The 16738-nt window shown below is 35.0% G+C and overlaps 1 protein-coding gene across 1 annotated transcript; it reads right to left on the bottom strand.

The window, feature by feature from the left end:
- Positions 1–11344: 11344 nt before the first annotated feature.
- Positions 11345–14814, bottom strand: LOC131038875 (beta-glucuronosyltransferase GlcAT14B). The gene is made up of 4 exons (XM_057971435.2): positions 13946–14814; positions 12757–12832; positions 12485–12600; positions 11345–12395 (listed from the first exon to the last, which is right to left on the bottom strand). Exons 1-4 carry the CDS (start codon positions 14529–14531, stop codon positions 11887–11889), a joined length of 1287 nt encoding a protein of 428 aa, XP_057827418.2. The 5' UTR covers positions 14532–14814; the 3' UTR covers positions 11345–11886.
- Positions 14815–16738: the final 1924 nt, after the last annotated feature.

Raw genomic sequence — 16738 nt, 5'->3', positions numbered from 1 at the left:
TTTATCACCACAGTGTTACGAGATACTTCCATGTTTCCATGTCGAGCGTTCAAGGTAGAAGGTGGGGCCGCAAAGATGAGTTGCAAGGCAAGATCGACGCAGAGTTTTCTGATTGGCCTAGGGTGTGGTCTTCTGCATACATGGAGGTCAAAATTTGATTGACTAATTTATGACTATTTGATTTACCAACTGTGAGGCAGATCTACAGTGGAGATTTAAAGCTGAGTCAAAGTTGTTTCACGCCATTGTTTTTGCAGTAGTATGAACAATAATGCCATGGATGCATGTCGATAGTTATAGGGACTTGTGTAGGATGTGACTGACATTCAACTAGATTATTTGGATGCAGAATATGATGACATGTGGCAACCAAGTGGACAACTATAAGATCCGATATGCAGAGGTCAGTTCTAATAGAGATGAAGGTCGATTTATTGAGGTGGTTGTCGACTTCTTCAGGGTAGGTCGAAAGAACATGAAGAACACATTAATGGTTGATCTATTGCAGGCGGTTGATGGGCTCGATAAATTCGATAGAGGCAAGATAAAATCTGATATACATATTTAGTCTGCTAAAAATAGAAAATGAAGTACAGAGTACAGTTGGAAACCAGAGAAGATTCATTCAATGCAAGTGGTCAAACCAAGAAGAAGATCAAATCTACTAAAGACTGAATCTTAAAGAGAGACAAATGAAATAATTCTAAATTGTAGAATTGAAGGAAAAGACATTCTTTGATGCAGAGATGACGATGCAAAGCTCAGTAAATGGTATGGATAGAGGTAGTTGAGAATTTGAGACTAAGATAGATATGAAAAACAAAGAACAACTACTCATTTGAATGTATAAGTGTGTAGCTTGTTGAAGTAAGGAGTAAGAGTTGAAGAAAGTAGTCGAGAGTGTTGAGTGGCAGTTGAGAGAGTGTAATCTACATAAATAAAGGACAAAGAGTAGTATGAGATAGATGAAGCTTGAGACAGAGAAAAGAAGATAATCAGAGGTAGAAGAAAGAAACATAGGAACCACATCAGCAGGCAGACAAATTATTTTTGTATGTGTAAAAATATGTAAGTGTTACAAAACACATTTGTAACAAGGATTCGTGATTGTATTATAAACTTGATCGTTCACTTGTAACCTTTGAGTAGATGCTCAGAGCATGGGTAGGTGCTCCTTTGAGTTGTAGCTCATAAATTTAGGGGTTGGTTCTCCTTGAGTTGGTGCTCAGAATATCAAGGAATGGTTCTCCTTGGGTTGGTGCCCTAAAACTCATTGTAATTGTTATTCATTGTGAGGCTGGATTGGAGCAGTAGACTCCAGCAGCTATTCTCACTGAGGTTTTCCAACATTAGGTTTTCCTCGTATATCTTGTGTTATGTGATGTGCTCTTGTGTGTGTGAGTTCTCAATTAGCTTAAAGTCACAGTATCAGCACACATATCTTAAAGTTTTTAAATATACTGATTCACCCCCCCCCCTCAGTGTCCATTTGTGTTCCTTCTGCTAGAAGCACAAGAAATAGGCAACATGAGGAGTATTTGGTCAAGTGAAAACGAAGACTTGTTGAAGATTCATCATGGTGGTCTAAAGCTAAGGTTTACCATCATGCTTTTCCTCAAACACATGAGATGTGACAAGGTCACTTCTCAAATTACCCTAGGCACATGATGTAGGAGCATCTAGTGGTGTAATGACAATCTTGTATCACCCAAAGAATATTATGTTTTTCTTTTTATTTTCAATTTTTGTTTAGTTGTTTTGGAGCCCATGATGACAATTATGAGGTGTAGGACAATTGGAAGCTTGAAACAACCACAAATAATCACTTGCTATTTTTAGTAAGTTGACCTATTTGTGTTGATATGGACATTAAAATTGTCTCAAAGGAGCGAAATTAAAAAATAAAATTATTAGTGAAAGAATCATCTCAATATCTTGCACCATTTGCAAGATATTAAAGTTTTTGTCCTAAGAAATTTCTCCATTGAAGTTTCAAACTCAAAATTGAGAACCTTAGGATCCCTAGAAAAGATTTAAATTTGGACGAATGGATCTTCATTTGGCTTTGTAGATATCTTCACAGGCGTTCTAATGACATGTTATAATAGTGATTCAGACACCTGAGTCAAAAGTTATGGCTCTTAGAAGTTGTACCACCAAAACTCAAGTTTCAATAAAAAGTCCACCTAAGAGGGAAAATGAGCTCTTGGGCCATAGGGCACCAAAAGAAGTAAAGTTACACTTTTCATAATATTCTAAGGTAGTTATTGTATACACCTAAAAATGGTCTGAAGATAGTTAATTATATATGTAGTTATTTGATTAATTCCCCTTCCCAATTAATTGAATTCACAAGCAATTTAATTAATTTCTCTATTCATCTACTAGTAAATAAATCTAAATGATTTATTTGTATAGCTCATCTCATATCCCTCTTTGATTAATTAATTCTAAATTAATTAATGTCTCTCCATATTAGTCAATTCTTCTAATCCCTAATTAAGATTAACAAACTCAAGTTTGTTGAGATTAATTACCATTTTCCAATTATTTGAATTTTTAAATTCAAATGAGCACATGGATCCTAACTTTTAACCACCTAACCTAACCATCCCCTAACCTAACCCATTCCACCTAATCCTGGGTCTAACTAACCCTATCCTATCTTGCACATTCTAACCTCCTTATCCTAACCTCCCATGGTGTGGATATTCTCTCCTTGAGACACATGGCACTTTTGCCACATGTCTCCTCCCTTGGACACTTCCCCTCTCATGAGCAAGGTTCCTTGACACTTGTCACCACAGAGATGACAAGTGTCCCTTCCTCCAACCTCCTCTCCAACTCCCTCAATCTTGGCCCTTGATATCTTCAGATCAAATCTGGACCGTCGATTCCTCCCACCTCAACTTTGGCCTTGGAATTCCTATAAATATCTCCCATTTTGGAGCAATATGGATCTCATCTCATATCAATTTAGGCATCATTACTATAGGCAAATTGCATTTCAATTTTCTAGTAATTAGCTTTTGGATTAATCACAGCATGTTAATCTAGTTTCGTAAATCATGCATTTCATATCATCTCCATAGTCAATCATGATCAAATAGCTACTCAACTCTTGAGTTGTCATTTTGGAGGCCATTGCTCCACTGAGAGCCCATCAATCCAACACCTTCAAGGTCCTCAAGAATAGAGGAAAATGGGACATGTCAAGGAAGGCTTGTGGTTTGCATTTCTAATCTAGTTTTGAAATTAAGCTTTTCAATTACGTTTTATTGTCTCATTATATGTGTATGCCTCTTATATACCACATTTTTAGCGTCACATTAATTGGCATATAAGAGGCATACACATATAATGAGACAATAAAACGTAATTGAAAAGCTTAATCTCAAAACTAGATTAGAAATGCAAACCGCAAGCCTTCCTTGAAATGTCCCATTTTCCTCTATTCTTGAGGATCTTGAAGGTGTTGGATTGATGGGCTCTCAGCGGAGCAATGGCCTCCAAAATGACAACTCAAGAGTTGAGTAGCTATTTGATCATGATTGACTATGGAGATGATATGAAATGCATGATTTACGAAACTAGATTAACATGCTATGATTAATCCAAAAGCTAATTACTAGAAAATTGAAATGCAAATTGCCTATAGTAATGATGTCTAAATTGAAATGAGAGGGGATCCATATTGCTCCAAAATGGGGGATATTTATAGGAATTCCAAGGCCAAAGCTGAGGTGGCAGGAATCGACGGTCCAGATTTGATCTGAAGATATCAAGGGCCAAGATTGAGGGAGTTGGAGAGGAGGTTGGAGGAAGGGACACTTGTCATCTCTGTGGTGACAAGTGTCAAGGAGCCTTTCTCATGAGATGGCAAGTGTCCAAGGGAGGAGACATGTGGCAAAAGTGCCATGTGTCTCAAGGAGAGAATATCCACACCATGGGAGGTTAGGATAAGGAGGTTAGAATGTGCAAGATAGGATAGGGTTAGTTAGACCCAGGATTAGGTGGAATGGGTTAGGTTAGGGGATGGTTAGGTTAGGTGGTTAAAAGTTAGGATCCATGTGCTCATTTGAATTTAAAAATTCAAATAATTGGAAAATGGTAATTAATCTCAACAAACTTGAGTTTGTTAATCTAAATTAGGGATTGGAAGAATTGATTAATATGGGGAGACATTAATTAATAATTAATTAATTAATCAAAGGGGGATATGAGATGAACTATACAAATAGATGATTTAGATTTATTTACTAGTAGATGAATAGAGAAATTAATTAAATTGCTTGTGAATTCAATTAATTGGGAAGGGAATTAATCAAATAACTGCGTATTTAATTAACTATCTTCAAACCATTTTTAGGTGTATACAGTTATTAGTGCTAAATAAAGGGGTGACCAAAGGTTACAAAATGCAGTCCTAGTGCAAATTGTGGGTCTGGTCTTGCAAATTATTGTAATAAGAAAGCTCATGTGGTTGTTGCATGTTATTTTTTGACTATTATAGTTTCATTTTATTGAGAAAATAGAAAGCAAGTATTTCCTTTCTTGCACTTTTGTTAATTTATTTGTTATTGTTGTGTATTTGGGTTTGTAAGGGTGGAATCTTTTATCAAATTACAACAATTTTTTTCTATGTTTGTTAGGCTATTACAACACATGTTCACTTTACAAAGCATTTTCTTTCATAAATGGAATTGGTAATTTATCATGTTATCATATGTCATGTTTGTAGTGGTGTTAACAAAATGCAAAACGTCATGTGCAATATGACTAGTCTCCACAATATACATAAGGTTGGTGCAGTATGTCATGCACTCAACCTGGTTGAGTGCCCAACAGGGTAACCGAATATCCTAAGTAGAGGCTCATTTGATTATCAACCAGAGACATGTCTTCAAAGAAGATTTCGGCATTATATGTGCACTAGGGAAGCCTTCTAGGTTGTTCTATCAATTGTGCATAGCAAAAAAACTAAAAGCAATACACTAAACTGAAAAGATAACAATGGTGGAAGCAAGTCTAACTACACAATTGTGGCTATGGGCTGACTAATTATTTGACACAGTAGTGGTTGTAGGCTAACTATTTTAAAACTAATGGAATTAAATATGTTGAAACAAAACCTATCCTAAACAAATCACTAATAATAGTAAAAAATAATGAACAACAATGTAAACTACTACACATCTAAACTGCAAGTGGCCCTTGCTTGAGTGGTTATAATCTTAGTTATTAGCATTCCATCTTCAATATATAAGCTTCATTATCAAAACCTTCTTCTTATTGAAAATCAAAGAGATAAGATAGATTGATATTAGACTTGTTGATTGAACAAAGAAACTACTAACAAGACTCGGCACTAACTAGATACTCTCTCTTTCTCAACTCGACGGGATTTCAAATTTATAAATGAAGCCTAAGAGTTGGATTAATTAAAAACCTAAAACAAATTACAACACATGTCCATTCTCCCATGACAATGAGGAGATGACTTATTCTTTTCATAACTAATAATAAATACCAAGCCAAATAAGTTGAGAATGTTCTAATCCTCTTCAAACTTTTCAACATCAAAATACAGTCATGACTGAAAATGTGTACAAAACATGTCATAATAATTTATGAATCATCATATATTGTTTTCATAAGTTTCTCTATTTTTTCGTATACTTCAATAACTCCAGATCCATGAGATCATCAAGAGATGGAAGAGTCCAAATTGAATTATAACTCATTACTTAACTACTACCTCCAAATCTATCAGTTTTGTCTCAGTCAACTTTTGGTGAATATTTTTCCTTAATTATTGCAAATTAGCTCAAATTCTTTAAAGGGTTTGTGTGCCTCTTTTTAAGCTTTCCAAATCATTTTGAAATTTTGAATTTTGTTAAGAAACAAGGGATATATGCTCATTTTATTGAGACTAGGTTTTTAATGATTTTTGCACGTTTTGTCAACAGCTACATGGTGACAACTATCAACTTGTTTCTTCTTCTTTCTAGTTGCATGAATGACTCAAATATCTCACAAACAACATGTTAATCCTTCCACAATACTTTAAATTTAATAATAACCATTCATCATAATATATTAGCATTATTTAGCATTAACTAGATAGACATACAAATGCAAAAGAATAATCATTAACCATAGTTAATGCTTAATGAAAACAAAGTAATGTTTGGAAATGTATTGGAAGGGCATTATAAACATGAGTTAAAGTGTCATAACTAATGAATTATATAGGACAATTTATAAGATCGTCACAATAGTTGTTTTTACACTAGGGCATCAATGGAGGCAAACACTCTCTTTCCCCCTATCCCGCTTGTTTTGAACTTAAATGATACATCCTTCGCAAACATTTTAGGCCAACATGCTACTATATCTTGTTTTTTTTTCTCAAAACCATTACTTCCTTGTCTTAAATTGATGACATAATCTTATATGCTATCAATTTGATTTAAGCGTATATCATATTGCGCAATGGTATCACACACCTTGGTTATAGTGGCTCTTCATGAATCCAAGTTTGCCCACTAGTTAAAATGGCACCTTCATGGGTTCTACACCAATCACATTGATTGTGGAGTGTATCCTTTATGAGGCCAACTCACTTACATCACCATGACTCCTTTCTAAATTTAATAATATAGAATTCTCCAAACTTATGCAAACTATTTATGAAACTTTTATTATTTATAGTAATTTATTATTTTGTGTGTTTTATAGATGTGAAGACATTGCTCAAGTGAAAATAGGAAAAACAACAAAATAAAGTCTTATGTATTCTTTGAATCAAGTATCACAATTACAAATTTTACTTTTACTTTAGCAAACCCAATTTTCTTGAGCTCACATGCATGCTAAAACAAGGCCAAAATGTAGAGATGCCAAGTGACTTGGCACGTTTCGATCTCATTTAGAACTTTCTTTTAGCTCCTTTGTTTAATGAACATAATTATGACCTATTATAATAATTGACACAAATTATCCTCAATATTCAAGCACACTTCATTCTTAATCCCTTTCAAAGCTTATCACACCAATTATGTTTCACTCCTTATCATTCAACTACCATGGACATTATTGCACTTGCAATATTGTCCCCTAGACAAGATGGTACATGGTCATATCTACAATGTTCAAAAGTTGATTTTTCTTATTTTTACTTTAATTTGCATCCTTATCCCTTTTTCACATCCAAACAAGTATACAATCATATTCTACTTATTAAATAAAAAATTAATTAATCAATACATAACAACAATACAAGAAGCAACAACATGTAAGAACATGCATGAAGCATATTAGATATCCATTATAATAAGAATACACAAGAGAAACGCTTGTACTTTCTTAGCTACCCTATTAATTTTCTATGATTTCCCTAAGGTATCCCTTCTCCATAACTTCGTAGGGTTTAATTGCTATAAAAAAAAGTTTTGTTGTTCAAGCTCTTCAAAGCAAACCTTCAAAGGTACCTACAACACCATCCATCTAGATAGCCCATTTTTATTCCTAGCAATTGATTGAGTCACAAAGGTCACTACAACAACTATACAAGACACAATTGCAGCCGTACAAATGTCACAATAATTAATCAAAGACATAGAAACACAAAATAGATTGAAAGCTTTGATTCACGCCAACCCAAAACATTCAAATAATAACACAAATACATCAAATAAACTCTTCCGTTCCTCTTTCTCTCATCCATTTTCTTCTAACAACCTATTCTAATCTCTTAAAATTAAACTTTAAAAAAATCCTATATATTTTACACTCTTTTAATAAAATAAATTAGAGAAAAAAACATTAAAGAACTTTCTTTCCATGAGCATAAAAAGAATAAATAATCCTTATTACTTTCATCTACTCTGTTTGTACTTGGAATCTACTCCAAAAAAATTCTAGAAAATCTCAATGAATAATTGGAAAGATCTTATTTTGGTCACTGACTTTTGTTATACTCTAGAACATGTTTACCTTTACAATCATGTTTGTCCAAAATGCTCATCACACCATGAATTCTGTTTATTCAACCATATGAGCGGTGACCCAATTCGCACCAGAATTCGGATCAGGAAGTCTTCGCAATAAAATATCAGTTTATGTTAAATGTCTATTCCATAGTCAAGGTCTTAACCGTCTCCTGCCCATTACGTTAGGACGCCACATCCGTATGCCAGGGGTTCGAATCCTTCTATTTTTGGGCTCCAAACAGTCAAAGGGAAAACCCAAAAAATCTCCCAATTTACTTCTAAATTTAGTTCTACATTAGTTGAAAGTTTGGTGATCCGGAATAGATAGTTCAATCTGTCATACTCTTTATGTCAGTGGGTTGGGTCCCCTGCAACATAATGTTTGATTGTGCCCCTCAAAATCTTCTATTGTATAAAGTTTTATTTTTAAATTCCAAGATGCCGTGCACCTATCTGTGGGTCTAAGAACTCATCTGTCACCATTGAGCAGAATTGAATGAAGCGGAATCCTTTTCCAACTAGGCAGACATCCTGGATCAAAAATTGACCCTAAATATTAATTAGTATACTGGATAGACATTACGTTCCAACTATACCATAGCAGTTCAATTGACAGATTATTTAATACTCTAGTGGTAGGAAATTCAATGCAACATTTATTAGGTGTATATAGATTGGTTATAATTTTTACTACCAGAATGCAAGATAGAAGTGGTATTTTACCTTGGTCAGTTAAAGGAGTTCTTTGCTTTCTTCTGCACTACAACATGACTTCTTCAATCAAGATTAGCTGTTCTAGGTAGAGGGTAGTTATGATATAAAAAATAATTTAATGGCTTGAAAGTTATTAGTACATGTTCTTCTCTCAAGAGCAGGGGAGAAGATCTAGTAGTTGAGCATCTTAACTTGTTTTCTTCAGAGTAGAGAAGAGGATCCAGTAGGTAAGCATCCTAAATGCACACCTTCAAAATCATATGTGATGATTTCAAATCATTCTCAACTGTTTACAGTGGCTTACTTGGCGAGGCCCTTATTTGTAGCTAAGATTTCGGGTCTAAATTATCAAATATGATGCCACATCAGCATGTTTTTGTTGAGGTGTCCAAAAAGACTCCCAAAAAAGAGTAGACCAGCCACTATATATTAAATCATATCTTACGGGTGCACCAATGTAGCATCTCATTATTTGTTGCTTTTTAAATCTAAAGAATACATTTACATTCAAGATCAACACTAACAACTCTAGAGTCGAGATTACTAGTATTAAACTGTTAAAAATATTGGTCATTAAATCAAAAATGCAATCACAACTATTGGAACATGCTCAACTACTGAATCATCTCCCCTAAATAGAACTGAATCATCTCCCCTAAATAGACAACTCATAAACTATAGACTTTATATTGTTAATGCCCACAAACTGAGAACATCCTGCAGCTTAACATGCATACCAAGGCTGTTGTTTATAGGGACAGCACCCTTGTCTTGCTGCTTATTAATATCAAAAATATGCATACCATTGTCAATCCCGACAAGGAGCACAGTCCCTCGATCTTAAAAATTGAGGGTTGCTTGTAATTGCCTGAATTGTACTAAAGATGAATCTTTGGTCTATCCAGTGTTAAAGCCCATGTAAAATTTAATTATTCTCTGATAAAAATAAAATAAAAAAAGAAAAATGATATAAGGAAATGCACAAGTTTTTAAAACATGACAGAACATGACCCATTGATGTCAACGAGCAATACTTCAAAACTAAATGTGTTAACAGCTCTATGAAGTATAGAGTTACAAATGCAGAGAGTAGCTTTGTGAATAAATCCCCAAAATCAACACGTTGTAATTTCACATTTCGAGTGACCAAAATTGAAAAAGTAGATGTGACCAAAAATACCACACTGAAGAAACAGGTTGAAAGTCATCTTGTTAACTGTTAGGCCAAGCTCTCTGTCATAGTGCGGCCTCAAAAATAATGTACCATTTAGTCCATATTTTGTTATCTTTTTGCAACGGGGAAATGGTTATCCAGTCATTAGGATGCATCAAGGTATCTATTATTGACATATAAGGGGCATGGATGTCTTGGTGCACCCTAAAGACTGGATAGCCATTTCCTAAATTAGGTATCTATTATTGATATATAAGAAGTACGGATGCCTTGGTGCATCCTAGGGACTGGATAGCCATTTCCTAAATTAATTCTCTTGATCGTGAACCAGCAAAGCAAAGGTTGCAAGTTGTTTAAAACATGATTGAGTGGGGAACAGTTGGAGCCTCCGATACTTGTTTAATAACTGCCCACACACTCTTGATGTAAAATATTGTATTAATAACCTTAATCAGCATGCCTATGTCATCTTTTAATGATGACAGTGGATTCTTGATTTATAAATCACTCTCTTTTTAACTCTTAGTTCGTTGGCGATTTCTCTCTATTGGATTCAATTTTGTTTATGAAATGCTCTCTTGAATCATGACATCGGATCCATTATAAGTATTTAAAAGCAACAAACAATTATATGTGTGAAATTAATTATTTTCTGACAAAACGAAAAAAAAAATGATATAAACAAATAGCGGGTCAAGATTAGTTTGCAAAGGTTTTTCAAACATAACATAGACCATGACCCAAGTATAGAAATACAAAAGAACAAAGTGCTACATATCTCATTTTGCTGTAGTGACAATACTTTGTGAATAAATCCCCACAAAAGGCTGTAATTTCACAATTCAAGTAAAAGTTAAAACCAAAAAGAAAATCAAAAAAGTAGATATGACCAAAAATAGCAAGGGAAAACAATTGCCCCAGTGAAGCAGCAGGTTGAAATTCCTCTTGTTAACTGGTAGGCCAAGCTCCCTGCCATAATGTCACCTAAAAAATAGCACACTACTTAACCAGGAAATGGGCTGTCTAAATCCCCAAAATAGAACTAGGGATATTAGACTCCAGGAGCATGTTCGCAACCCAATGCACGAGACAAGATCTCTTGGTGGTGAACCAACAAAGCAAAGGTTGCAAGTTGTTTAGAGGCATCATTGGGTGGAACAGTGGAGGCTCCTAATACTTGATCAATACTTGGGTAAGTCTGTTGATGTAAAAAACTGCATGGATAACATTCAAAATGCCTGTATTCATCTGTTCATGATGATAGTGGGTTCTTGATTTGTAAAACACTATCTTTGACTCTTAAGTTCATCGGCAATTTCCTATTGGAGAGAATTTTGTTTATGAAATACTCTCTTGAATCATGACATCAGATGTCCCCATGGTATCCAAAATAAGTATTTAAAAGCAATAAATTTGGGAATAGGAAAATACAGTCATAAAGAGATGCACCATCTGGCTGCAGTTACAATCTTGCAAATACTTTCCATGCTTTATAGCTTGATAAAAAAATAAACCAAAACCACATCCACATGTATTTTTCAATTACACAAATGAGATACTTCCTACCAAGGAGTTATATATGTAAGCAATTGCTTGAGCTGCAAATTTACATAAGCATTCCGACTGCTTATAATCATTAAGCGGTACATCATATCAGATAAATGGTTTTATCACTTTGCGTGCTTGCAGTAGCATTCAGCCACTAGCCCTTCAAGAAAATAGTCTCTGCGGTCTCTTTGAAACCCTTAAGCAGGTAACTGCACCATACATCGCAGACAGCTTCGTGCACATGTTTTATTGTGTCAAATTGGCCCAACGAGGCCCAATAGAAACCACCTCCCAGCAGAGACTTTGTCATATAAGTTATCAGTGTACAAATATAGAGCATGTGCGGCATAATGTATTCTTTGATAAGCTTGAAGTTGTATTCATCCTCCAATAAACTGTACCGGGAAGCTCTCTCTAAAATGTGATTCCTTAAATGCATATAGTTTCAGGATGCTATTATTTGCACTGCTTGTCACGAAAATTTGATTCTGACAAGAGTTTTACAATTAAATTTTCAAGCCTCTTTGCACCTGGGCCGGGCTTAAGAACACTTTTATCACCCATGACTGAACATGGATCCTTATCTCTATTTCCTACACACCAACCACCAGGAACAAAACTACCATTTCTCCGACCCAGCAGTTCACTGTCTATTTTATCAAGAACTGGATCATCTCCATCAAACTTCCTGGCAAAAGGGGCAAAGCTGCCATTCACCTTTTTAAAATCACTCAGGCCAAGAGAATGGGGATGCTGCTTTGGTGGAGTATCCCAAGATATATAATGTAAGTCATGATTGACAGTGGTGTTCTGAAACTCTTGAGCATTGCAAATAACTGTGTGAAAATATCCCTCTGGAGAAGAAATGAAATTTGCATAGTACATCAGAACTGTGCGAGGAAGATTGTCCCAACCCCATATACAGAATTCAATGAATGCTCTTGATAGTGCCATCCAAGCAGAGCCTGCATTGTATCAAACGCGAGCATTATATTTCAGTGAATTTGATTCCCGTGCAAAGAGAATGGAAATTCAATTGATATCAGTGCCTTACCTGTAAATAATTTAAATGCTGTGGGCACACCTCTTCTCTGTGTAACCCAGAAAACGTCCGACTTTTTTGACATATACAAGCCAGGATCTATAATAATTGGTCTAGCACGTTGATGCCTGCATGAAAACCAGTTATTGATAAGCAACAGAATGCATTTATGCATACAGAGACATTAAAAGGGAACCTCATCTTGTAAATCTCAACAACATCTTTGCAATCGGTACAAAAAATACTGCCACAGATGGCTATTTGAATAGGAGAAGATTTCTTACTCTTTCCAACCAATATTGCTGGTGTGCTCAATGAAATTAAGATCCCTTGGCAAATAGGAAAATGTATGTAGCAGATCTGCATAAAACAGCCATCATCACCTCACTTTTTATATAATAAAAATTTCTTTAATCCAAACATAAATAATGTATCCCTATTTCAACTAAAATAAATGTTACAATATTAGGGAGTAAACAAATTTTTGAAATACTGTCTCAGACCCATATAAGCTGAGGACTGCAGTTTGCTTTCAAACATTGTCATCTATCTATTATATACGTAAAGTCTCAAACAAAGCATGTGGATGTAAAACGCTGAGAATTGCGCCTATGGTGAAATTTAAGACCCAGTGGATATGAAAATGTTAGGGCATGTGGCTATCAAAAATGATAGCGGATGTGAAAACATTAGATATAGCACCTATCTGGGGAATTTTAGACCTGGCTCATATGGATCTGAACTAAATTAAGCAATTTTGCCTTTCAGTTTTCTAAAACAAATTTAAGGCCTGTGATTATCGAATCCCCTGCAGATACAATTGATTGCAACCGGACACCGCTCACTGCTCAGTCGTCACTGTCTTATGACCATTTTGCAACCATGTAAAAGTTTAGATGTCAAGTACATGTTAGATTGAACTTCTCAAACATTTCTAAACTTATATGTGATGCCACAACAAATTATAAACTCGCAACATTCTAGGATCATTTGGGCTCACTGTAGGACAAACAACAAAGCCCTCTCCCACCCCATATCATAGAATACTATACTGGTGAAACGGAATGAAGTGCAGTTGCAGAAGGTACAAGAAGCTACCAAATTGGGGTGAAAAAGCCACAAAGAAACAATTAGCCTTAAGGATGCTATACACATTTTTGATACTTTGAAACAGCTTCAAGAACTAGTCGCTTCAATCATTATATGCAAATACCTCCAAAAATATCTATAATCGATGAAACAAATATTATCACTAATCGCTGTGGACAACAGAGGCAACTTACAAGGAAAAAACCCACCTAATCAAATAAAAACACCCAAGTCAATTCAAATAATGAGAATAATCCGATGGCCTCTCAAATCTCTACCAAAGGAAAAAAGCTTAAATTTTGTCTGCAGGAACATCAAGTTAAAAAAAAAAGTATCATTTCTGAAAGCTACTTAACAGAGTTACAGAGGAGAAAAAGCACATACCATCTTGTGTTATAAGTGGATAATCTGAAGCGCTGAGATTAATAAACCAATCCCATTCAGAGCCTTTCCTCAAAAGAATTGCGGCTGCATGGAGTGTATTGGCAACCATGGTAGGACCTCTATAAGTAATCAAGTTAGCCTTAGTAATCATGTGCACATTCCCCACCTCTACAAAAATGGGATCTGACTTAACATAAGTGGCAAGATCAACCCTCTCTTTAGGCGGTGCCTCAAGGTCCAAGTGAACCACATACTGGTTCAACGGATGGTACAGCGCCTGCAATGTCCTTTTCAACTTTTCCCCATCCCCTTTTGAACCTGAAATCAAATAAGCCAACCTTGAAGGAGGAGGCAGTGTTGAAACAACAGGAGTGGATATTTTGGACTCCACAAAAACAGCCTTTGTAACTTCATTGCTCCTTCCCTTAAAAAGTGCCAACGCCGGGTATAAACCATTGTTTGAGGCCGAGATTAGGGTTGTGAAAAGCACCAGAAACAGGGACACCAGAGACAGTACGGCCAGGGGTAAGATCCATTTTCTTTCCATACTGGCCAATCTGAAATGCATCTGCTCCACATTCTTCATGATCTTCCCAGAAAGAAGAAACACATAATACCCAATTCCCAATTTTGGACCTTCTCTGTTTTGTTTTCGTATCTACTGTTATGTTCCGCTACTAATGGATATCAATACAGTAGGGCATAACTGAGCCCTGATTTTCAGAGCAAGCAGTGACAAAACATTTAGTCAAAAATCAGCCCCAAAAATAATCCTATCCTCCAGGAAAACATCACAGGGATTTCAGTTCAAGAACCTTTAAAACAGGGTCTGAATTCTTCTTGTTTTAAAACCCTACACTCACACTATTTCACCAAACAAACGACACAAAACGCTTGCCTTTCCATCCCCGGCATCCATTGGCAGTTGCCGGTTTCTCCGGTCACTATCTACCGCCACGTGTCCAATGGCCCTTCCATGATTGGACAGAAAAAAAAGGTTTTACCATTTTAATAAATATTTTATTATCCCAAGGGATGCCGACGTGTCAATCAGCCACGTGGATTCATTGGATTCGTTGGAGCATAGATTGAGATATCCTCTGGACATCATGTTTTAAGACACATTTTTTGAACTTAAAGACAGTGCTAAAAAAGATTCTACTCTTCACATGATATTTTTGTCTACAGGAAAAAAGACACAACTGTTTTTCATCTTTTGCACCTTGAATTTATTGAATGTAAAAGCTACTTTAATAATTATTAATTGAAGGGTAGGCATACTATATTTAATCCCTCAATGTTAGGCTTATCAGCCTTTCTTAACTTTGCTTTTAAATTTTATTATATAATTAATATTCCCTGCCCATTGTGGAGCGATCCCCAATACACATTTATAATGGGACAATAGTATATCTGTGCTTTTTTGCCTTATGTTTTGGGTCCACTTTAATGAAAGTGTTTTAAATGTAATAATTATATGAGTCGTATTGTATAATGATGAAATTGAGTATATTGTCATTGTACACATAAATATTTTGATTTGCACATCAATAATTACATTGAATGTGTAAATAATTGATTATATTGAAGGTTATTCTATAATATAATAATTATATTGAGGAGCATTGTACAATGATCACATACAATGATAAAATGGAGTGTTATGTGATCATTGTATACATAAATTTCTTTGACTTATATTTGAAAATAATTTACACATCAAATAATTATTAATTACATTGAAAAATTGGGGTTCTTCCCATAATGTGTTGGTTAAGTGGTGGTGGTGGTGTTGTTGTGACCACTAAGGTTCAAACTCTAGCTAGGCCATTGTGATCACAGGCTTAGCATCGTTAAATAGGGATGAGATCTTGTGTTTATGACCTCATTGGTTCATAGCTCCAGTTGGAAGGCGTGTCGTGCCAGCGTCACCAATCACATTAAAAAAATTATTTGACACTTTTTTAAAAAAAAATTAATTATGTTAAAAGGTATAATAATTATATCTAGTGGCATTGTATAATGATAGGATGCAGTGTCATATTGTTATTGGATACATCAAATTCTTTAACTTAAATTTGAGAGCAATTTACACATCAAATAATTAATTATGTCAAAAGGCATTCTATAATGATAATAGAATGTAGAGTCTCATGTCATAATCATGTACATAAAAGTAAAACAAAATGAACATTTTTTTTTTAAATCTAGAACTACAAAATTAAAACTACTAAAACTTAACATCTAAATATATAATATTTGCTACACTTTTTAAAATAAAAGCAAAACAAAAAGAATTACCAAAATACGAAATGGTGTTTTTTTAAAAGTAAAATTAGAAGTTACATATAAAAACAAAAAAAAAAGTGTATATAACCCGTTAATGGGTCTATACAGGTTAATCCTAAGCAGTCTCAAGAAAGGATGTCAAGTTGGATTCCTTTGGAACCTGGTTGGATCAAAATAAATTTTGATGGTGCAATGTGTGGTAACCCAAGTCCCTCAAGTGCGGGTTGTGTGGCTAAAGATTGCAATGGTAAAGTTATTGCAAAAGGCAAGCAACAACTTGTAAAGCGGAAAATCGAACCCTAATTGTTCCCCCACTCCATGGAGAGAGAAAGGAGGTCACTAGGGTTGACGGTTTTCACTTAGGAGAGACTTTACATTCAAAAGAGGGGTTGAAACTCACAAGATCCAATCCCACACAATGCAAGATTGAATTCTAAATGAGTTTCAAGGGTTAAGACATCAAGGATACCCTCTTTTGTAAAGAATGTAGATAGAAGGGTTGAA

The sequence above is a fragment of the Cryptomeria japonica genome, chromosome 6, assembly GCF_030272615.1.
Source record: "Cryptomeria japonica chromosome 6, Sugi_1.0, whole genome shotgun sequence".
NCBI lineage: Eukaryota > Viridiplantae > Streptophyta > Pinopsida > Cupressales > Cupressaceae > Cryptomeria > Cryptomeria japonica.
The sequence above is the reverse complement of the archived record's forward strand: the minus strand, read 5'-3'. Positions and strand labels throughout refer to the sequence as shown.

Coding starts and splice junctions, on each gene's coding strand:
- LOC131038875 (XM_057971435.2), bottom strand. CDS start 14,531: ATGAAGAATGTGGAGCAGATGCATTTCAGATTGGCCAGTATGGAAAGA. Junction 12,833..13,945: donor TCCACTTATAACACAAGATG/GTATGTGCTTTT, acceptor TGTTTTATGCAG/ATCTGCTACATACATTTTCC. Junction 12,396..12,484: donor AGCATTTAAATTATTTACAG/GTAAGGCACTGA, acceptor GATACAATGCAG/GCTCTGCTTGGATGGCACTA.